General features: G+C 42.7%; 2 protein-coding genes across 6 annotated transcripts; one reads left to right on the forward strand and one right to left on the reverse strand.

The window, feature by feature from the left end:
- Positions 1-240: 240 nt before the first annotated feature.
- ACYP1 (acylphosphatase 1) lies at positions 241-10035 on the reverse strand. 3 transcript variants are annotated; one of them, XM_081509261.1, is made up of 3 exons: positions 9711-10035; positions 4743-4840; positions 241-665 (listed from the first exon to the last, which is right to left on the reverse strand). In XM_081509261.1, exons 1-3 carry the CDS (start codon positions 9874-9876, stop codon positions 450-452), a joined length of 480 nt encoding a protein of 159 aa, XP_081365387.1. In that variant the 5' UTR covers positions 9877-10035; the 3' UTR covers positions 241-449. The 3 variants fall into 3 exon arrangements, with proteins under 3 accessions (XP_081365387.1, XP_081365388.1, XP_081365389.1); XM_081509262.1 differs by lacking the exon at positions 9711-10035 and adding an exon at positions 5249-5335; XM_081509263.1 differs by lacking the exon at positions 9711-10035 and adding an exon at positions 5156-5335.
- A 116-nt stretch (positions 10036-10151) lies between these two features.
- Positions 10152-19601, forward strand: ZC2HC1C (zinc finger C2HC-type containing 1C). 3 transcript variants are annotated; one of them, XM_081509255.1, is made up of 4 exons: positions 10152-10252; positions 11043-12390; positions 19033-19116; positions 19222-19601. In XM_081509255.1, the coding sequence occupies exons 2-4, from the start codon at positions 11062-11064 to the stop codon at positions 19294-19296; spliced, it is 1488 nt and encodes a 495-aa protein (XP_081365381.1). In that variant the 5' UTR covers positions 10152-10252; positions 11043-11061; the 3' UTR covers positions 19297-19601. The 3 variants fall into 3 exon arrangements, with proteins under 3 accessions (XP_081365381.1, XP_081365380.1, XP_081365382.1); XM_081509254.1 differs by having other exon boundaries at positions 19033-19601; XM_081509256.1 differs by lacking the exon at positions 19222-19601 and having other exon boundaries at positions 11043-11959; positions 19033-19128.
- The last annotated feature ends 934 nt before the right edge of the window (positions 19602-20535 follow it).

The following is a 20535-nucleotide window of genomic DNA, read 5'->3' on the forward strand; positions in this document are numbered from 1 at the left end:
TCTTTAGTTCTTCTTCACTTTCTGCCATAAGGTTGGTGTCATCTGCATATTTTGTTCTTATTAGGTACAATTTCCTGAAGAAAAGTTCATGGAAACTATTAACAAGAGATGATTAAAAGTAACTGCTAACTTTTTCTTTCAGACTTCCTTAAGTTACCTCAAAATTCTCTTCCCAAAGATGTTCACAGGGTAAATGCCTCTTATTTTGCCCAAAATGAAGTTCATCAAAAAGAAAATAAGTATCTTACACAGAAGGTTCTGTTTTTATTGATTAGAATTGTGTACATTTGTAATTCTTTCATCACACATATAATACACAGTAACCATCAAGTAACTGATGCTAAAGTAACTTATTGACAAATTCTAATATTCAACACAGAATAGTTCTATCTCTGTTAACAATAAAAAACAAAACCGCTAAGTGTCTTAGAAAATTTAAATGCAGACCATTATTTCACAATTTGGAAATCTGTGTAGTCCAGCTTTACAATGACCTTCTCATTGTTGAAGCTTGCTCTGTCTATGTGCGATTTGGGACTTCCTTTTGTCTTAAGCCATTCCTGCATATGACGTACTTTGGAGGTGGGCCCTTGCAATTGTCCTTGCACTGTGCCCTGGTCAGTGTTCTGGACCCAGCCTACTAATCCAAGCTTTTTACCCTCAGCCTAAGGGAAAGAAAAAGACAAGAAAGAGAAATCCAGTGAGACTGAACAAAACAAAGCAAGACTACAATCTCTTGCCAGAACCTTGGCCTACAATCAAGCCACTGAAACTAATTTGATATTGTCCAGAACAGTCAAAACAGAACTACAGCAAGGAGAATCTCATTGCTGATCTTAACATGAAGTGTTGACCACTTGACTCCATTTGCTTCTTCCACCCTATAAAACCCAGGCACCAGAATTTTTCACTGTGTAGTCAATTTGATTAAGTACTAAAGATTTAAGACCAAATCATATGTTTTCAAAATGATTCTCTAAGGCTGATTGTTGTTAGGATACTGGACTATATCTTGTTCATTTTCCTTTTTCTAATCAAGAATCTATCAGATATATTAAATAGAAAAAAGCATAAAGTTATCTGATCCTTCTCTTTCTCTTTAGCCAAGACCATACCTAAATAAACCCAGATGATTAAGTGTCCATTATATCTTTAAAGATCATTAGAGAATATTTCACAATTTCCTGGGCAAATCATTCCATTGTTCTCACTGTAGAGAAACTGTCTAATCCAAGGTCTTTACCTTGCATTCAAAGCCCACTTTTTCTCATCCTCTGAGAGAAGGAAAAAGTTGCTGGTCATCAACCTCTAAACACCTACATTTCATAAGAACATTAACTGTTGTTTTCACTTGACTTTCTTCTGTCTAAATAATCACAAGGCCTTTAATGTTGAATAAGCTTAGGAAAAACATCTAATCATTGTAACTGCTCTTTTCTTAGACTTTTTATTGTTCTTTCCTATAAAGCATTAACTGTGAAATAACTGAAAATTGGGGGAAAGTAGCAATGTTTCAGAGGTAATTTTATTTTTGTAAAATTTCCAACTAAGGATTTATAAAAGTTATTGCTTGTTACATTCTATCTAAATAGAAGGAGTTGGATTACAAAAGAAAACGGGAGTTAACATGACTACATGTCCAAATACTAGTGATCTAGTAAATATGGGAAATTGCTGGAGTTGGCCAAAGAAAATGTTATGCAGAGCAAAAGTATGTTTGATGAGGAACTGAAGTATTCATCAAATCAGTTATGTTCAAAGCAAAGACATGTTTGCATAATGAACAAAAGAGACTTTGGTCAAATAACAGTTTAAAGGATATGGAGGAAATTAAGGAATGAAGAAAATAAGAGATATCTACATCATGATTAAGGGTTGTAGATTGAAGCATTAAAAAAGAATACAGAGAATGGATTTGAAGAAGACTCCATGTCCCACTGACTTTGTGCAACAACTGCACTCTCTCCTACTTCATATTAACCCAGGGGAGTGGGCTGTGCCTAGTTCCTAGCTACCTTATATGGTAACTTGCTATAAGAAGGATTGTGTCGAGGTTTTGAGCAGGAGGTTATAATAGTTCAATACATTTTAAACTGCAGTGTGATTTATCTGAACTCCTGAGAGTGAACAAAACACTCCCAACTTTGACAGGTGTTGAGAATGGGGATTTCCTATGGCTTTTATCTGTGCACTGGATTCCGTTCTTATTTTTAAATGGTAACACAATATTGCTGAGTCATGTTCAGCTTTGACTATATATCTAAACAAGCAAGTAGTGCTCTCTCCTAAGAAAATTCCAAAAAGCTGATTCTCCCTCATAACCATATTTCCTCTTGAACAGTCATCTGGAAACATTTTAAGGATTATAATCACCAATTCTAGTCTCAATCTAAAAAAAAAGGTACCCTCAAACCAATAACCTAGACCTTCCACATTAGGAAACTAGAAAGAGAGGAGCAAACTGAACTCAAATCAAGCAAAAAAGGGAAATAATAAAGATTAGAGCAGGATTTAATAAATACAACAGAGATAAAGAAACTTCTCTGGTGGTACAGTGGTTAAGAATCTGCCTTGCGATGTGGGTTTGATCCTTGGTAGGGGAACTAATTTCCTACATGCCCCAGACCAACTAAGACACACGACACCCCCAACCCCAACTAGGGAGTCCTTGCTCAACAACAGAAGATCTGCAGGACTCAACAAAGATCCTGTGACCCACAACTAAAAGACCCACCACAGCCAAATAAATAAATATTTAAAAATTGTTTTTCTGTATTCTTTTATTCTTTCTTTACATTGGGGGGTGGGAGGTGCTATAAAGATGGGCTCTCCTGCCATCTGCTCCTTTTCCCTCAACAACTTTAATCTTCATTAATTCTTAATCCATTTATTAAACCATAGGAACTTACCCTACATGAAAGTGAAAGTTGCTCAGTTGTGTCTGACTCTTTGTGATCCCATGGACTATACAGTCCATGGAATTCTCCAGGCCCGAATCCCTTCTCCAGGGGATCTTCCAAACTCAGGGATCGAACCCAGGTCTCCCGCATTGCAGGCAGGTTCTTTACCAGCTGAGACACAAGGGAAACCCAAAAATACTGGAGTGGGTAGCCTATCCCTTCTCCAGGGGGTCTTCCCGACCCAGGAATTGAACCAGGGTCTCTTTCATTGCAGGCAGATTCTTTACCAACTGAGCTATCAGGGAAGCCTACCCTACATAACTGGTAGTAAAGCTATCTGGAACATAGCTCTTCCTATGACTTTCAGTAATTCTTTTCTTCCAACAGGCACTTCATATATGAGCAGGGAACAGGAAGAACTGATTTGCAAATCATTGGAAAAAGAGGTAGTGACACTTAACATTCACATTTCAAAGATTCAGGTTTGAACTTCTGAGTACCACTTAGCAAGTTCTGCATTCTTAACTCATTATCTTTGGGGTTGGAGATACACTGGGAAGGCAATAGCCTGATACTCCCCTATAGAAGACAGAAGGCAAACTAAGATTTCATCTTGTCATTAGGGAGAAGGCAATGGCAACCCACTCCAGTGTTCTTGCCTGGAGAATCCCAGGGACGGTGGAGCCTGGTGGGCTGCCGTCTATGGGATCGCACAGAGTCGGACACGACTGAAGTGACTTAGCAGCAGCAGGGAAGTTAAGGCAGAGGCTGTCAATAGTCTGTTCATCCCCTCAATTACTAATATGTCATAGTAATACCAGGGTCCATGTTCAGTGTTAGTATTACTTACCCTGGAATGAATAAAGTATTTTCATTAGAAAAGCTTCACCTGGAAAAGGTGTTGCTGCTTAGTCGCCAAGTCGTGTCCGACTCTTTGTGATGCCAAGGACTGTAGCCCTCCAGGCTCCCCTATCCATGGGATTTCCAGGGCAAGAATATTGGAGTGGGTTGCCATTTCCTTCTCCAAGCGATCCCCAAGAGATCTTCCTGACCTAGGGACAGAACCCACGTCTCCTACATCGGTAGGCGGATTCTTTATCACTGAGCCACCTGGGCAGTCCTCCCCTGGAAAAGGTACTTGTTCTTTAAAACCTAAAATGAGCAGAATTAAGGAATTAAGAAGGGGAATGGGAGAGGGTTGAAGAGAAAAAAAGGTCTGAAGAAAATGCAACAGCTACAGAGGAAGCAGTTACATAAATTACATAGTCACAAGTTCATTTAAATGTCATCTCTTTGATCAATGTTAACTTTCCTATAAGAATTGTGATTTGTTTTGATGATGCCCCAATAGGGAGAACTGGGGAAGCCCTTTCTCCTTTGTAAAAGAGAAGCTCATCCATATGTGTGTTGGTACTCAATACCACTGTTAGAAAAGACCAATAATAACAGCAGATAAAGCTTCCAGTAGGGATTCCCAGGTGACTCAGTGGTAAAAGAATCCACCTGCCAATGCAAGAGACCTGGGTGGAGAAGATCCCCTGGAGGAGGAAATGGCAACTCACTCTAGTATTCTCGCTGGGAAAATCCCATGGACAGAAGAGCCTGGCGGGCTATATATATAGTTCGTGGAGTTAGTTGCAGAGTGGGACACGACTGAGCATGCACGCACAGAGAAAAGCTTCCATTTGCGTTGTGGTTTACCCATTGCAAAGCATTTTCATACCTATTCTTCCACAAACCACCTCTTTGCCATTCAGCTACCAAAGAGCCAGCTTCTCCAAAGCATAATTTTCGGGAACATGTCTCTTGTTCCCATGCTGATAACGTAGGTAGGCCACATACCTGAGTGTACTTGCGGAAAAACACTCCTTGCACCTTTCCAAAAATTTCATAATCCACTGATATCAGGGTATCCCCTTCTGCCATGCTCATGCTGAAACCTGTCAGAGACCAGGATAGCAGAAAAGTGAAGGACTCATTATCCTACTCCAGGGCCCCCAATCCTTAGGCAGGAAGGGTCACACCCGTACCCCTGCATCCTTAACCACTGCGACCTCTCCCTGACCTTAAGGTGCCCTTATTTCAGATACATGTAAGCGCGGGTATCTGAAGTAACAGGAAGACACCTGCAAGGGAGCTTCGGGTCGCGATTGCCCACAGAGGCCTCTTTTGGGGCAACTACCTGCTTATCCAATTACCTCCCTACACCCATCCCTGGTCCCGCTCCCTCTCCATCCTTCCCTCTTCCCACAGACCTGCCTTCCACGCTGCCGCCAGTACCCCTTCCTATTAAATTTTAGGGCTAATCGAACTCATGGGCACGCCTCGGGCCCCTGTCCCAGGCTCACCCTCCTTGTCGTCCTCTCAAGCGTTAGGGACTACCCGGCAGACCACCAGGCCAACAGTCACCCCTCAGCCGCGTAACCGCCGCGCCCGGAAGCTTAGAAGGCGGCTCCTCCTTCGCCGCCTCTCCTGTCCATCACCTCCACCGGCCAATCACGCACGGCGCGCTCGGCCGAGAGCCCGCCTAGAGGGTGGGATTTCGGGAGGCCCGTGTCTAGGAGCGCCCGAACCTCGGGTTGGGGAGGATCTGTCCAGGGTCTTCGCCACGACTCTACAGACCGAGTCCTCATCCTACCTTGGTCATTAAGCGCACCTCTCTCTCTCTCTCTTTTTTTTTTTTAAGTTTCTCCTGGGGAGAAGGACGAAGACGAAGAAGCACTTGAGATAAATCCAGTCATTCTGTTAATAATTACTGAGAGCCTCTGTGTGCCAGGCACAGTTCTAGGTGCTTGACACACATGAAGGAACTAAAAGGATCCCTGGATCGGAGGAGCTTAAATTCTGGAGACAGAGACGGACGACAAACACTAAACATCATAAACAAAACAAAATAATTAAATAGAAGACGTAAATTTTTTCTGCCCTTTTCCTCCGTTCTCCTCCTCCAATTTTGGGTCATGCCTAAGTTTGGAATTGGTAGCAGCAGCGACAAGAGTATAGGAGGTCACACGCAAGGTTATTTCTCCCACTGTGATTCTGGAAGCTGCCCACCAGAGTCTACCTTACTAGAAAACTCTAAACAATGCTTATCTAAAGCAACCAATCACAAGCACAAACAAAATAACCCAGGGCTCCAGAATCACAACTGAATCAGTCAACCTAAGCCAAGTAACCAAGTTGCATGAATTTCTTTAGGGAGAAGGGAATTGTCAAGGGGAGCTGTGGGTGATGATTGTTAAAAGTAGGGTCATCTTGTGTGTATCAGTCACTCAGTCATGTCTGACTCTTTGTGACCCCCATGGACTGTAGCCCACCAGGATCCTCTGTCCATGGAATTCTCCAGGCAAGAATACTGGAGCAGGTTGTCATTTCCTTCTCCAGGGGGTCTTCTCCCAGGTTGAACCCAGGTCTCCTGCATTGGAGGCAGACTTTTTACTGTCTGAGCCACAAGGGAAGCCCAAAGTTCATCTTGCAGGCATTTATATCCAGATATCCTTATGATTAAGCATGCATTTCGGGCTTCCCTGGTGGCACAGTGGATAAGAATCTGCCTGCTGGTGCAGGAAACTTGGGTTTGATCCCTGGTCCAGGAAGATCCCACGTGCCACAGAGCAACCAACTCCATGTGCCACAACTACTGAGCCTGTGCTCTGGAGCCTGAGAGCCACAACTACTGAGCCTACATGCTGTAACTACCAAAGGTCAAGTGCCCAGAGCCTGTGCTCTGCAACAAGGGAGGCCACCTCAATGAGACGCCCTTGCACTGCAACAGATAGTAGCCCTCACTCACCACAACTAGAGAAAGCCTGAGCACAGTAATGAAGACATAGCGCAGTCAAAAATAAACAAACAAAAAAATAAATTATATATATATATATATAAAGAATGTGAATGAAGGTAAACTGTGGTGCTTACTGTTGCTCTTTGGAGTGCTGTGTACCTTACATCCCTCCATAACCTAAGAGTCCATATGTAAATATGCCAGGTTGGCAGACTTGGCAAGGTGAGATGGATTTGCAATGCAGGCCATGGAGATTCATTATTCCATTAGTTCCCCACTACAAAGTGAGGGTCCAGATCCTGGAGAATCATATAACCTCAGTGCTGGTGTGGGGGTGGGAGTGGGGTGGGAAACTGGATTGAATTGTCATGTTAGGCAATATTTGAAAATAATACTGAACAGAGTAACTGGCTGATGTTATTTCTTTAAAATTTATTTTTAAAAAACTAGTTTCTCTGTAGCATTAAACTATTGAGTATCTACATGTATACACACTGTAGGATATACAAAGATGGATGGTATACAATCTTTGTCCTTAAAGAGCTTTTCTATTTCATGTAAGGGACAAATATGCATGCAAATGATGACAATGCAATGCACAACATGCGGATTCAGTTCCATGAACATCCATTGAGAGCTCATCACGAGCCAGCCCTGTGACAAAAAATGTTATGAGAACACAAAGGACCAGAGAGATTCCTTCTGGCTGGCAAGACTGGGAAAGCGTTCTTGGAGGAAACAGCATATTACTCAAGGTTACACAACCACAAAGAGTAAGTGATGGAGCTGGGATTTAGTTCCAAGCAGTCTGAGTACAGAGCCTACTCTGTACTGAATGCTATGTTCTACTACCTCCCAATACATGGAGTTGGAGTAAGGCCACTGAAGTAAGAGAGTATGAGTAGTCAGACGTGGCTGGATCCTGGGTGTATATTATCCAGTATATACTACTGATATACTACTGGGTGTATATCAACCCTGGCTGTACATTAGGACCTCGGGGGAAAGTTTACAAAAGACTGATACCCAGGTCTTACCTCCAGAAAAACTGCTTTCCAGGTAGCCCTAAAACACAGCTAGGGTTGACTCTGGGGAGGCAAGGCATGTTTCAACTTTATCTTGTAGGTAAAGAAGAAGCCATTGGGTAGAAGACTGATAGGTTCAGATGGATTTAGGATTTAGCATAGGGACTTTCCCAGGGGTCCACTGGTTAACCTTCCAATGCACATTCGATCCCCAGTCAGGAAACTAAAATCCACACACCACAACTAGAGACGCTCCTACACACCACAATGAAGACTCAGAACAGCCAAAAGAAGCAGATGTTTGAAGTTAGGAGAGTGGTGCCATCCCAGTGAGAAGTGAAGAAGAAACTCACCTAGGGTAAGAGAAATGAAAAGGAAGGGACATATATAAAAGACACTGCAGAATAAATTCAACAGAGCCTGCTGACCAGTTAGAGAGAAGGGGTGACAAATAGGGGGGAGTGGAAGATGACTGATGTTTCAGCATGAGAGGGAACACTGGAGAAGTGGCTTGGGAAATAGGGAGGTAATCACAAGTTTGTTTTCTGTCATATTGACTTTGAGATACCTGAGGAACATTCATGCGCATGTGCTACGTGGGCATTTGGAAACTTGAGTCTAAGGGAGAGAACTAAGCTAGATGCCATTGAAACATAGGTAAGAACTGAAATTCCAACGTTTGGTTGAAATCATTAAGGAAGAGAATGTCTGAAATTGCATTTATATGAGAAATAAGCTTTGGAGAACAACTACCTTTGGGAGGTAGGTGAGGAAAAGACGTAAATGCAAGAATATGAAAGGAGATGGAACAAGGACATGAAAAAAGAAACCAAGAAGGCACAGAGAAGCAAGTGAGAAGAGAGTTCCAACGGAGAGAAAAAATCAATAATGTCAAATGAGTAGGCTGAAGAAATAGCAGCTTTTGTCTTTAGGGTCATTGGAAGGTCACTGGTAGCCTGGCCAGTTAAAAGCTGAGACGGGGAAACCAGACCACAATGGACTGGACAATGAGGGAGAGTCAAAGAAGTGGGGACAGCAAATGTAAAGCTTTCTATTAAGAAGTCTCGTGGAGAAGAGGAGAAAGGACTGAGACCCTAAGGTGAGAGGTGAGGTCAAGGGAAAGGAAGATTTTTTTTTTTTGTAAGGCAAAGCTAAGCATATTTTAAAATCAAAGAAGAGTGTGTGGATGGATACAACTTGAAGTTAACAAGATGGATGGGTATGGTGAGTCAATTCCTGGAAGGTACTGAAAGGGACTAAGTCAAGAGCACTCAAGGAAAGACAAAGATTTTTCTTCCTCAGAAACAAGATGGAAAGAAGTCAAGATGGAAGGAGGCACCCTGGGAAATTCTGCCAGGCTAGAGGGGAGCTTTGGGAGTTGATGACAGGCAAGCCCCATGCTGAGATAATTGGGACCTTGAAAAGAGTGAGAAACGTCTGGAAATGCATACACAGAGAAGGCAGTTGAGAGACAACTAGGAGAGAAAACAGGGCATCAAAGGACTGCTTTGGAGATCCATCAAGGAATTTCTTTATAACATGTAAAAGCTGCAATATGACATGTTGAAGTAGTAACACCGACCACTGCTGTCTACATTATTTTCCATGTGCATGAATCTTTTTAAGTAGTTACAAGCGAAAAAAAGTAAGCTGCCTGTTTCAAACTGCTTGCACAAATGAACTGAAGTATGAAAACAAACTCTCTTCTGATGTTAACAAGTTATGGAATATCTTTAGGGTTGAAACCAGGTTATCCTGAGTATTTTGGATCTGGTGGTTAACTTCATTATCATTACACTTGTCTGAGTCATTTTTGGGCCCTAAGAAGACAGGGCCAGAGTTACCACATGAGAGGAAAACATTATATCAAAATAATGAGATGGGCTAAAAAACTTCCCCGGAAAGAGACTGCGTAGCAAAACCTAGCGGAGTTGCTAAAATCTGACGCAAGCTCCAAACTATGTGCGAGGAAAAGCATGGAGAGAAAGTCGACAGCCGTACCTGGGGCCCGTACCAAGCAGCCGAGCGTGCCAAGAAAGGCGATCAGCATGCCTACTCCCGCTAAGAGGAGGGCCGACACCGGAATCTTGCGGCAGAGCGACCCGAGGGCGCATCTAGGCGCTCCGTCTTTTGCCAGAGCAGGGCACACCCCAGGATCGGAGAGCATTACTCTGAGAAAAATACAAGCTCTTTGATGGAGCCCCAGAAGAGCTTCTTCCACCCCCTTCCCACGTTCCCCAAGGGCAGGGCTGGACGGAGCTGCAGAGTTGGCGGGACATCCCGTCTAGTGACACCGCTGGACCGCGCCCGAGGCCCCGGCGACCTCGGGTGCGCGGACTGCGCTTGCGCACGCCTCCCCCAACAGCGGAATTCGCGGCGAGGCGGGACTGGGCGCGCGCACGCGCCCCCGTCTCCAGGCAACGGGTATAACAGCCGCTCTCTGAGAGCGCCTGCGCGGCCGGCGGCTGCGGGAGGGCGTGTGGTCAGGAAGCCTGAGTCCTGCGGCTTTCCCTGAGCGGGAGCCGTCTCCGAAAGAGCCTCAGGTACGCGGAAGGGCGGGAAGGCATAGGGTCAGCGCCTCGACCTCCCAAAGCCCCGACGGACTGAAGAGCCGAGGGCTTGTCCCCGAAGCGGAGTCACAAGTCGGGGACGTCCCGGGTGACCCTCCAGGACAGAACGGAACTTCCGCGTTCCGATCTAAACCCGCGGTGGCCGGATCGTGTGGTCCTTGGGTGAGGGTTTGCCAGCCAGGCACCTGCTGCATGTCCTGAATCGGCTCTGTGCTCTTTAGAATCAAGCACGGTACCAGCAGGAGGGAAGCCCTGAGAGTTTTTGTGCCGGTCACTTACCAATGGGCTGCAGTTTTCTCACCTATAAAGTGATGGGGCTGGACTTAGAGTCCTGCGGCTCCTAAATACCAGTCCTGTAACTCTGGGCGAATCCCCAGCGAGGGGAAGCTGCTTGTCCTGTGTCACAGGCCTAAAAACTGACTTTCAATCCAGTAGCTCTTTCCATCTGCTATGGAGTGTACTGTGTATGCGGGAGCATCACTGGGTATGGCAGAGGCTGGTAGTGATATAAGGGAAAGGTAGGTGGCAGGAACACCTGTATCACATTCCTTTTTCTATCCTCAGGATCTAATAAGCACCCACAGAACACAGTCAGCATTCACCAAATGCTTATTGAATGAAAGCTCTGGTGGACCCAGCACCAGTGTCCCTAAAAAGTCTAAGGGAAAATGTGGGTAGGCAGATGTAGAAACAGTTATACTTGAGCAGTGGAGGTGAACCTCAGACAAACTCCTCACATATGTTTGCTTTAAATCTCCCCTAGGCTTCAGTCCAGGCCCTGAATGGCTGGTCTCCAGTTGGCGTTGCCTCTGCCTATGGGCGTTATGCTCCCACATAATAAAAGGGATGCTCCAGAGCTCCATTCAGCTAAGCAAGACTCCTATAGAAAAGGTGACTCTTCCCAGCGGTCCTCTACAGGGCACCTGAGGAACAATTTCCAGCAGAAGCTCTTGAGTAACCAAGAGCTGATGCTGGATCATCTCTACACTCACCCCAAGTGGAACACCTGCACGAAAACCTGGAGCTGTTCTTATCCCCACTGTGCTGGAATGAGCCAGCACGATTCAAGGAGCAATCCCCAGGGCCAAGCCAAGGGTTTGTTTTACCCATCAGACCCTCAGTCCTGGTATCCCAAAACAAATGACCAGGAATTCATCCCCTTGACAAAGAAACGAGTGGGGGTGGACCGGGCATACCCTCTGAAACCTGTGTTTCATCGGAAGTCCCGTAGTATAGGTGAGGCTGGCACTGATGGGGACCAGAACAGCTCTCCAAGACCCCCTGAGCCAAGAAAGTATTCATACAGTAGCTTTGGTTCGAGGAACTGGGCGAATTCATTGATGGTTGGTCCAGTTGCTGCCACTCAGGAGGAAAGGATCATGGCAAATGCCAACAGGACGGAGTGGATGCAAATCCAAAGACTAGAAGCTGCAGGGGAGAGCTTAGGGGAGGAAATCCGCAGAAAAGAGACTCTTCTGAGGGAAAAGCTGCAGAAGACAGAGGAGGAACTCAGAAGGATCCAGAAGGAAAGAGAACAGGCTGAGGAAAATGAAAAAAGAGAGCTACAGAGAATGGTGCTCTCCCGGAGGAGAGTTAAAGATAATAGCATCGCCACGTACAGACCTATCTTCTCCCCAGCATTCCGGTCTGAGGAGGTCTTCAACAGAGACACAGGAGAAGGTGAGACTTGGGAACAATCTCAAGAGAATTCTAGTCCATTCCAGTTCTCTGATTATAGAATTCGGAAGCTCAAAAGGGAAAGACTGGTGGCAAGCAGTAACAAAATCCGAGACCGAGTCTCAGGGCCGGTGAAGGAGAGGTTTCCTCAAGCTGCAGAAGCACCGCTCAGCGCTTCGCGGAGACCCGCCCGCAATCCTAGCTCATCCGGGGCACCGGGCTCCTCCGGCTCCGGCTGTTCCCCCGAAGAGCCAGAACTGGGCGCGTGCAGCCACTGCGGCCGGAAGTTTCTCTTGCTCAGGCTGGAGAGACACTCCAGCGTCTGCCGCAGGATGCAGGGTTCCAAGAGGAAAGTGTTTGACTCCTCCAGGGCCCGGGCCAAGGGCACAGAACTGGAGCAGTACTTGAACTGGAAGGGTCCGGCTTCAGTCAAGGTAACAAGGGCCTCATGGATTTGCCTTTGAGTGGGGGTCATTTTTAAGAGCCTGTTACGTCCTCATCTGTTTTCTTTAGAAAGATTTCATGTGTCTTATAGGGAGAAAGAATTCACATTTGACTTATTGATTACTACAGTGTGCCAGTCACAGTGATGGGAGGTTTTCATGTGATCCTCACTACAGCCCTGTGAAGATTTCATTATCTTATTTTATCAGTTCAGTAATCAAGTCTCAGGTTAACTTGCTTAAGATCACAAACAGCTTTAAATGGCAGCATATAAATCTGGGTCAGAATGACTCCAAAATCTAGACTTAAAAAAATATGTCCTTTTGATTATATAAGTAATAAACACTTACTGTAGAAAATTTAAGAGAATGAAAAATATAAGAAAAATATTATGAAGCATTTCACTACCCTGACAAAATTCCTCATTCTTTATAATATATTCTGCCATCATCCCAAATTAGGACTTGTTACCACTCCTGGAACTCTATCTACTTTTTCAAGTTTGGCTAATTTTGATATACCTTCTTAGTGAATACATGAAACACATGATTAAGTTTGGAATTCTTTTTCTCCCCATTTAGACTGTAAACAACCTAAAGGTGGAGGACTTTAATTTTTATTGAAGTAAAAGTATAGTTGGTTTACAATGCTGTGTTAGTTTCAGGTGTACAGCAAAGTGAATCAGTCATATATAGGTATAGATATCTCGATATCTATACATATATACACTCTTTTTTAGATTCTTTCCCCACATAGGTCATTGCAGAGTATTGAGTTCCCTGTGCTATACAGCAGGTCCTTAGTAGTTATCTATTTTATATACAGTAGTGTGTATATCTCAATCTCAATCTCCCAATTTATACCCCCTCAACTCCTCCTTGGCAACCACAAGTCTGTTCCCTACATCTGTGACTCTTATTTCTGTTCTGCAAACAAGCCCATTTGTACCATGTAAAAAAAAATTTTCCACGTATAAGTGGTACCATGATATTTGGCTTTCTCTTCATTCAGTATAACAGTCTCTAGGTCCATCCATATTGCTGCAGATGGCATTATCTCATTCTTTTTTATGGCTGAGCAATATTCCATTGTGTATATGTACCACATCTTTATCCACTCCTCTGTTGGTGGACATTTCGGTTGCTTCCATGTTTTGGCTATTGTAAATAGTACTGATGTGAACATTGGGGTTGTGTGTAGCTTTTTGAATTATGGTTTTCTTCAGATATATGCCTAGGGGTGATTTTTTCTGGGATAGAGGACTTTATTTTTGGTGAACATTCCTAGCTGCAGAAAAACTAGGTTGTAAAAAGTGACTTTGAGACACTTCCATACATTTGGGAGAACTTCATAAGAAAATTGTCTGGTTGTACCTTGTCAAGGTTATACCACCAGGGTTGTAAATAAGTGTTTCTCAAGTATGGCGTGCTGACAAACATTTTTTATTTTAGTAATTTTAATGTGTATTAGGAAAGTAAACCATAACAAGCCCTTGATTTCTAGGAATATTGACTTTAAAGAAAAATAGTAAGGAGGATAAAGTGAAAGTGGTATGCAAATGACCAAAATGTGGGAAAGCCTAGACCACATGATCTCAAGACCCTGTCTCTAAACTATGAAAGCATTATTCTCTTCTCATTTCCTTCCAACCCTCCCCACTGCTGCGCTAGCACTTCTTGTCCATTAGCACTTTATAGTTTATGTGTGTATTTGTGGGGCCTTTAAAAACTCACATTTATGTGATGGCTGTTAAGCGATGTTTTTTTGCAGTTAGAGTTATTTCTTTTAGTATGGGAAATGACTACAAGAAAGTCATTTCTATGTTTATCGATGATCTCCCTGAAATCCTGTTGCCAATGAGAAGTCAACATTTTGCTCTTGCAGATAATGATATGATCACAGGTTCCTGTTCTTTCCTGTTTTCTTTCTGGTCAACCCAATAATCCACTGGAGAATTCTCTGTCCCACTATAGTGGTTTATTTCTGGCCAGAGCCAAAAAGAATCTTGTATTTCTTAAGTTCCCAAATACCATAGCAATGAAGCAAAACAATTGGATTTCTGAGCTCAGATGCCCTGGCTTTGTGGAAACTTGTTTGAGGAAACATGTTACGTTGAGGATACCAAGGCAGAAAGGCTCTGGATTGAGATGCACTCCCCTCCTTGAACTGTCCTGAGTCTTATTCCAAAGCTTTGTGCCTTTGCAAGCTGAGTGGTTTCTGTCTGTCATTCCTTCTGTGTACTCACAAGAATGGATGATTTTTCTTCTCTCCTTTAATATTCATATAATTTCCAATAGACTTATATTTCTGGTCTCTCTACTGTACATCGTGCATTTGAGTGTAAGAGACTACATCTTTGTGCTCTGTGATTCATAAGTGTTAACTGAATGAACTTCAATACAATGAAGAACTAAAGTGTAAGTATCATATGGTTGAGGAACTTTCCCCTAATTCTAAAGGTTGCTAGATACCATCTCTAACACTGATTCTCTTACTTTGTCTCTTTCAGTAAGACTCTCCTGATGGATCCTTCCTTTCCCTTTGATAACATCTCTTCCTATATTCATCACCAAGTAGCTACTTGCCTTTTCCCCCCTTCTTTTTAATATTATTTTCATCTGATGTTTGAATACATTTAAAAAATCATGTATTACGAAGTGACCTGTAGTACAGATCAACAGTCTTCTACCTCATCCCTCTCTCGCCTTTCAGCTATCCCTCACAGGCAGTTCTGATAGGTGACTCTTCTGGTATGTATATTTCTAAATAATATACTTATTTTCTTGATTTATCAGTTTTGCACATGATCTGTTCACCTCCACTTATGGACACTGTGGGTTCGTATCCCCTCTCCTCCCACTTCTGTCCTTCCATTGTAGTGAAATCACAATTTTGGGTTAAACAAGTAGTCAGCTATTTATGTGATAATAATCACATAAATTTTTTTCACTGCTCAGTGAACAGAATCTGCCCCTGCCCACATGTATCCAGAGTTAGTAATTGACTCATGTTTTAATTTGCTTGGTTTTCTACATATCTATCTCAAATGTTTTTCCCCCCTAAATGATCTTCCCCACGTCAGACACCTGTTAATGTTTTTGTGACTGCTCAAACACTTCTCATAGTCTATCCATTTGATTTTTTTTATTCTGAAACCTCCCTCCCGTTTTTTTCTTCCTGCTCCAGTCCAGACTGGTTCTTCTCCAGGCCTGGTGCAGACCTGTTGTCTTGGACCTTCTCTCTGCTGCTCTTCTGTTCCTAGCATCTTGTGTCTTCCTTTTTCTTGCTTGACTCCTTGTTTCGGAGAAGCTTATTAAAAAAGGTGAATGGAGGCATATTTTTTTTGTCATAGGATGAATGAAAATATCTATATGATAGTCTTATTTTTGACTGATGAATCGGCCAGGTAGAGAATTCTAGGTGGAAAATTATTTTGTTAGAACTTTTATGATAGTTTCCCACTAGCTTTTAGCATCTAGTGTTACTGTTGAGAAGTCTGATGCCATTTATGTTTCCTTCTCCAATATATGAAATCTATATATTTTTGCTTTTTATTAAAGTTTATAGGATTCTCTCTTTAATCTGAAATTCTACAGTGCTTGTGTTGGGTAGTGCATAGGCCATTTCAATCTCGAGGGTAGGGACCTTTATTTCTAGGAATGTTTAGTGTCTTATTTGTTTAATAATTTCCTCCTTGTCCTGTTTTTTTGGAACTCCCATTGGTTGGTGTTGGATTTTCTAGATTGGCTTTCTAATTTTCTGATGTTTTCTTTCCATCTTAATTCTTTTTTCCCATTATGAGTAATTTTTCTGACATTATTTACAACAGTTCTATTTTTTAGTTATCACAGTATTAATTTATAATAGTTACTTCTGGTTTTCTCCTTACTTTTTCATAATATATATACTCATTTCATAGACAAAAATCTCTTCTAATACTCATTTGTTGATATTATGATTTTTAAATATAATTTATTTTTAATTGGAGGATAATTGCTTTACAGTGTTGTGCTGGTTTCTGCCATGCGTCAACGTGAATCAACCATAGCCAACCTCTTGAACCTTCCTCGCACCTCCCACCTCAAACCCCACCCCTTTTAGTTTGTCACAGAGCACCTGGCTAAGCTCCCTGCATCATACAGCAGATTCCCACTGGCTTTCTGTTTTACGTACGGTAATGTGTATGTTTCAGTGCTACTCTCTCATTTGTCCCACGCTCTCCTTCCCTCGCTGTGTCCACACGTCTGTTCACTATGTCTGCATCTCTATTGCTGTCCTACAAATAGGTTCATCAGTACCATTTTTCTAGATTCCATATATATGTGTTAATATGCAATATTTGTTTTTCTGAGTTACTTCACTCTGTATAACAGGCTCTGGGTTCATCCACCTCACTATAACCGACTCAAATTTGTTCCTTTTATGGCAGAGAAAATATTCCATTGTATATATGTACCACAATTTCTTTATCCATTCATCTGTTGATGGACATCGAAGTTGCATCCTGGCCTAGATGTATGTCCTGGCCATTGTAAATAGTGCTGCACTGAACAGTAACATACCGTCCTCCACCTCCAAGAAAGCATTACAGTTGAGCAGACAACAGTGGAAACCTCCTCAATGGTCCAGAAGGCTCTGCTTCTCTTGAGCAGTAAGTAGGAGTAGAGTAATTTGATGCAGAGCAGAAAGAACTAAAACTTTTACATATCCCAGATCTGCCTGCAGAGCTGAGATCAGTGAAGAGAGACCCATTGCTAAGCATCAAGAGGCAAAAGGAAGCCTCAGCTTCCTTTTAGAATTGTGGTTTTCTCAGGGTATATGCCCAGTGGGATTGCTGGGTCATATGGTAATTTCATTCCTAGTTTTTAAAGAAATCTCCAAAAATAAACAAACAAAAAATTTCCATACTGTTCTCCATAGTGGCTGTATCAATTTACATTCCCACCAACAGTACAAGAGGATGGATTCCCTTTTCTGCACACCTCCTCTAGCATTTATTGTTTGTAGATTTTTTTGATGATGGCCATTCTGGCTTTCCAGGTAGCTCAGTGGTAAAGAATACACCTGCCAACGCAGGAGACGTGCGTTCAATCTGTGGGTCGGAAAGATCCCCTGGAGGAGGACATGACAATCCACTTCAGTACTTTCCTGGAAAATCCCATGGACAGAGGAGCCTGGCAGGCTACAGTTAATGGGGTTGTAGAGTTGGATGTGACTGAACACAGAGCAGAGACAGAGCATTCTGACCAGTGTGAGGTGATATATTGTAGTTTTGACTTGCATTTCTCTAATAATAAGCAATGTTGAGCAAATTTTTCATGTGTTTATTAGCTATCTGTTATGTCTTGTTTGGAGAAATGTCTGTTTAGGTCTTCTACCCATTTTTGATTGAGTTATTTTTTTTAATATTAAGCTGCCTGAGCTGCTTGTATATTTTGGAGATTAATCCTTTGTCATTTGCTTCATTTATAACTATTTTTTTTCCATTCTGAGGGATTATCTTTTCATCTTGTTTATAGTTTCCTTTGCTGTGCAAAAGCTTTTAACTTTAATTAGATCTCCTTTGTTTATTTCCATTACTCTAGGTGGGTCATAGAGGATCTTGCTGTGATTTATGTCAGTGTATTCTGCTTATTTTTTTCTGAGTTTTATAGTTTCTGGTCTTACATTTAGATCTTTAATCAGTTTTATCTTTGTGTATGGTGGTAGGAAGTATTCTAATTTCATTCTTTTACATGCAGCTGTCTTGTTTTCCTAGCACCACTTACTGACAAGACTGTCTTTTCTCTATTGTATATTCTTGTGTCCTTTGTCAAAAATAAGGTGCCCATAGGTGCATGGGTTTATCTCTGGGCTTTCAGTCTTGTACCATTCGTTTAAATTTCTGTTTTTCTGCCAGTACCATATTGTCTTGATGACTGTAGCTTTGTAGTGTAGTCTGAAGTCAGGAAAGTTTAAAGTCAGAGCTTTACTCAAATGTCTAGTGATCCTTGTCTGTCCTTTCATATTTAAGCTTAAGTGGGGCTTGTTGACTGAGGGCTTTCATATTAGGGTTATCAAACAGTGAGCCTTTTAAGTGGGGTTGCTCAGAGGCAGCATTTCAACTTCTCTCTCAACTGCTTGATGCATCCAGAGAACTCTCGTTTCCTATGAGGGTGCCAGTGTGTCTGGTACTCTGGAGGATGGTGGGGGACACAATACATCATGTACAATTTGCCCTTAATCCCGTTTCAGCTCCTAGATTAACCCTGTTCTCCATTATGCCTGGATATCCTGAGTCTGAAACCTGTCTGGTTCAATTTCTCCAGAGAGGGTGTTCCAAGTGCTGGGCACTTAGATGTACAAGGTGGAGAGGAGCCATGGGAGCCAACCTATTCTCAGCCCTGTACCTCCCCCTTTTCCACTACCTGCATTTCCAAGCATTAAGCCTCTCAGTGATACCCGCCTTTGCAGGCCCTTAGGTTTAAGTGTCTCCACTCTGACAAGTCAGTTATCATTGTTGCTCCTTTCCTGTTCTCTTTGACCTTGTGTATTAACACCCTTTTAACTTCCTTACTATCATTCTAATAGAGACTCAGGAAGGGGATGACCTAGACACCAGGTTAAATGAGCAGTCTTTCTTCAACTTCCAGGCTGAACCTCCTCGGAAGAGCAACTGGAGACAGAAGCATGAATCCTTCATCCGTACCCTCCGTCAGGCTCGAGAGTACCAGCAGGTGATTGCCAAAGGTGGAAATCCCTCAGACCTGCCTCCAATCCTGCCTGTAGAAAATCCAGACTATATTCAGTGCCCTCACTGTAGCCGCCACTTTGCTCCCAAGGTGGCAGAGCGGCACATCCCCAAGTGTAAGACCATCAAGAACCGTCCTCCACCTCCAAGAAAGCATTACAGTTGAGCAGACAACAGTGGAAACCTCCTCAATGGTCCAGAAGGCTCTGCTTCTCTTGAGCAGTAAGTAGGAGTAGAGTAATTTGATGCAGAGCAGAAAGAACTAAAACTTTTACATATCCCAGATCTGCCTGCAGAGCTGAGATCAGTGAAGAGAGACCCATTGCTAAGCATCAAGAGGCAAAAGGAAGCCTCAGCTTCCCACTAAATCACCACCTCTGGCTGATGTGCCTGATGTAACTGCTCTGAGAACTGATGGGTGAAGAAACTTAAGAGCCGTGAGCAGGCTACATTAAAGCTCTCTTCTCGCAAGCCTGATTGTGGTTTGTGCTAGTTAAGTGCCTGCATTTGTTGTGCCTTCTTGCCACTGCCTCTGCATGTATATCTGTGGTTCTGGTTAACTCTTCTCGTTCTTGTAAGAAGTTGGCTCACTGGTGTCACAGGATCATGCATGGTATCTCTTATAAAAAATACACTTCTGCTGTAAGGCAAATAACCTCCCTGGTACATGGTCCTGGCAGCAAGTCAATACAAGTTTGTAAGGTTAGGGCACCAGTATGTCCTAAACCCTCCCCATGTTGTACTATGTAATAAGGGGAACCTCATCTTTATGTACTTTACAGGGTAGGGATGGGAGAAAGCACACTATGTCTCTGTAGTTGTTCTTTTCTAATGGATTTCATATGTCAAAAAAAAAAAAAAGAAGGAACTTAAGTTTCAGCTGTTGCTAGACCTCTGCTTTCAAATCAGTTTGGTTTGATGACTTTTAAAATGACGCAGCAAAATGTACCCTCAAAGCAAGCTGGGGCATCTCAGTGTCACATGTCCATACTGATTATATCACAGTAAACTTCTCTTCTAGAAAGTAAACTTTGAAGGAAAAGATGCCAGATCTAAAATTTTCCCAGCAGAATTGTGCCTACTGCAAGTAACCTTCATAATTAAGTACTGAAAAAATAGGTTTGGGGAAAAAAATGGGTTTGGGGAATTTAAAATTAAACAATAAAATGAGTGAGTCCTAGACTTGTCAAATAGAAGTGATAAGGTAGTGTCTGATGGGGGAAAAATCAGTTCAGGTAGAATGAAGTGAGCACAACAGATTTCAAATACTGGTAAGATTACTATCCTGAGAGCATTACTCAAACTGTTAGTTTAAAATACTGGAGAAAAGTCAACCAAGCTGATCTGGGCAAAGGGGACTGTGCAGACCACAAAACCATATTTACTAACTACAGATGGTCACTCA

This window comes from Giraffa tippelskirchi, chromosome 7 (genome assembly GCF_054371585.1).
Source record: "Giraffa tippelskirchi isolate mGirTip1 chromosome 7, T2T-mGirTip1v1.2.pri, whole genome shotgun sequence".
Taxonomy (NCBI): Eukaryota; Metazoa; Chordata; class Mammalia; order Artiodactyla; family Giraffidae; genus Giraffa; species Giraffa tippelskirchi.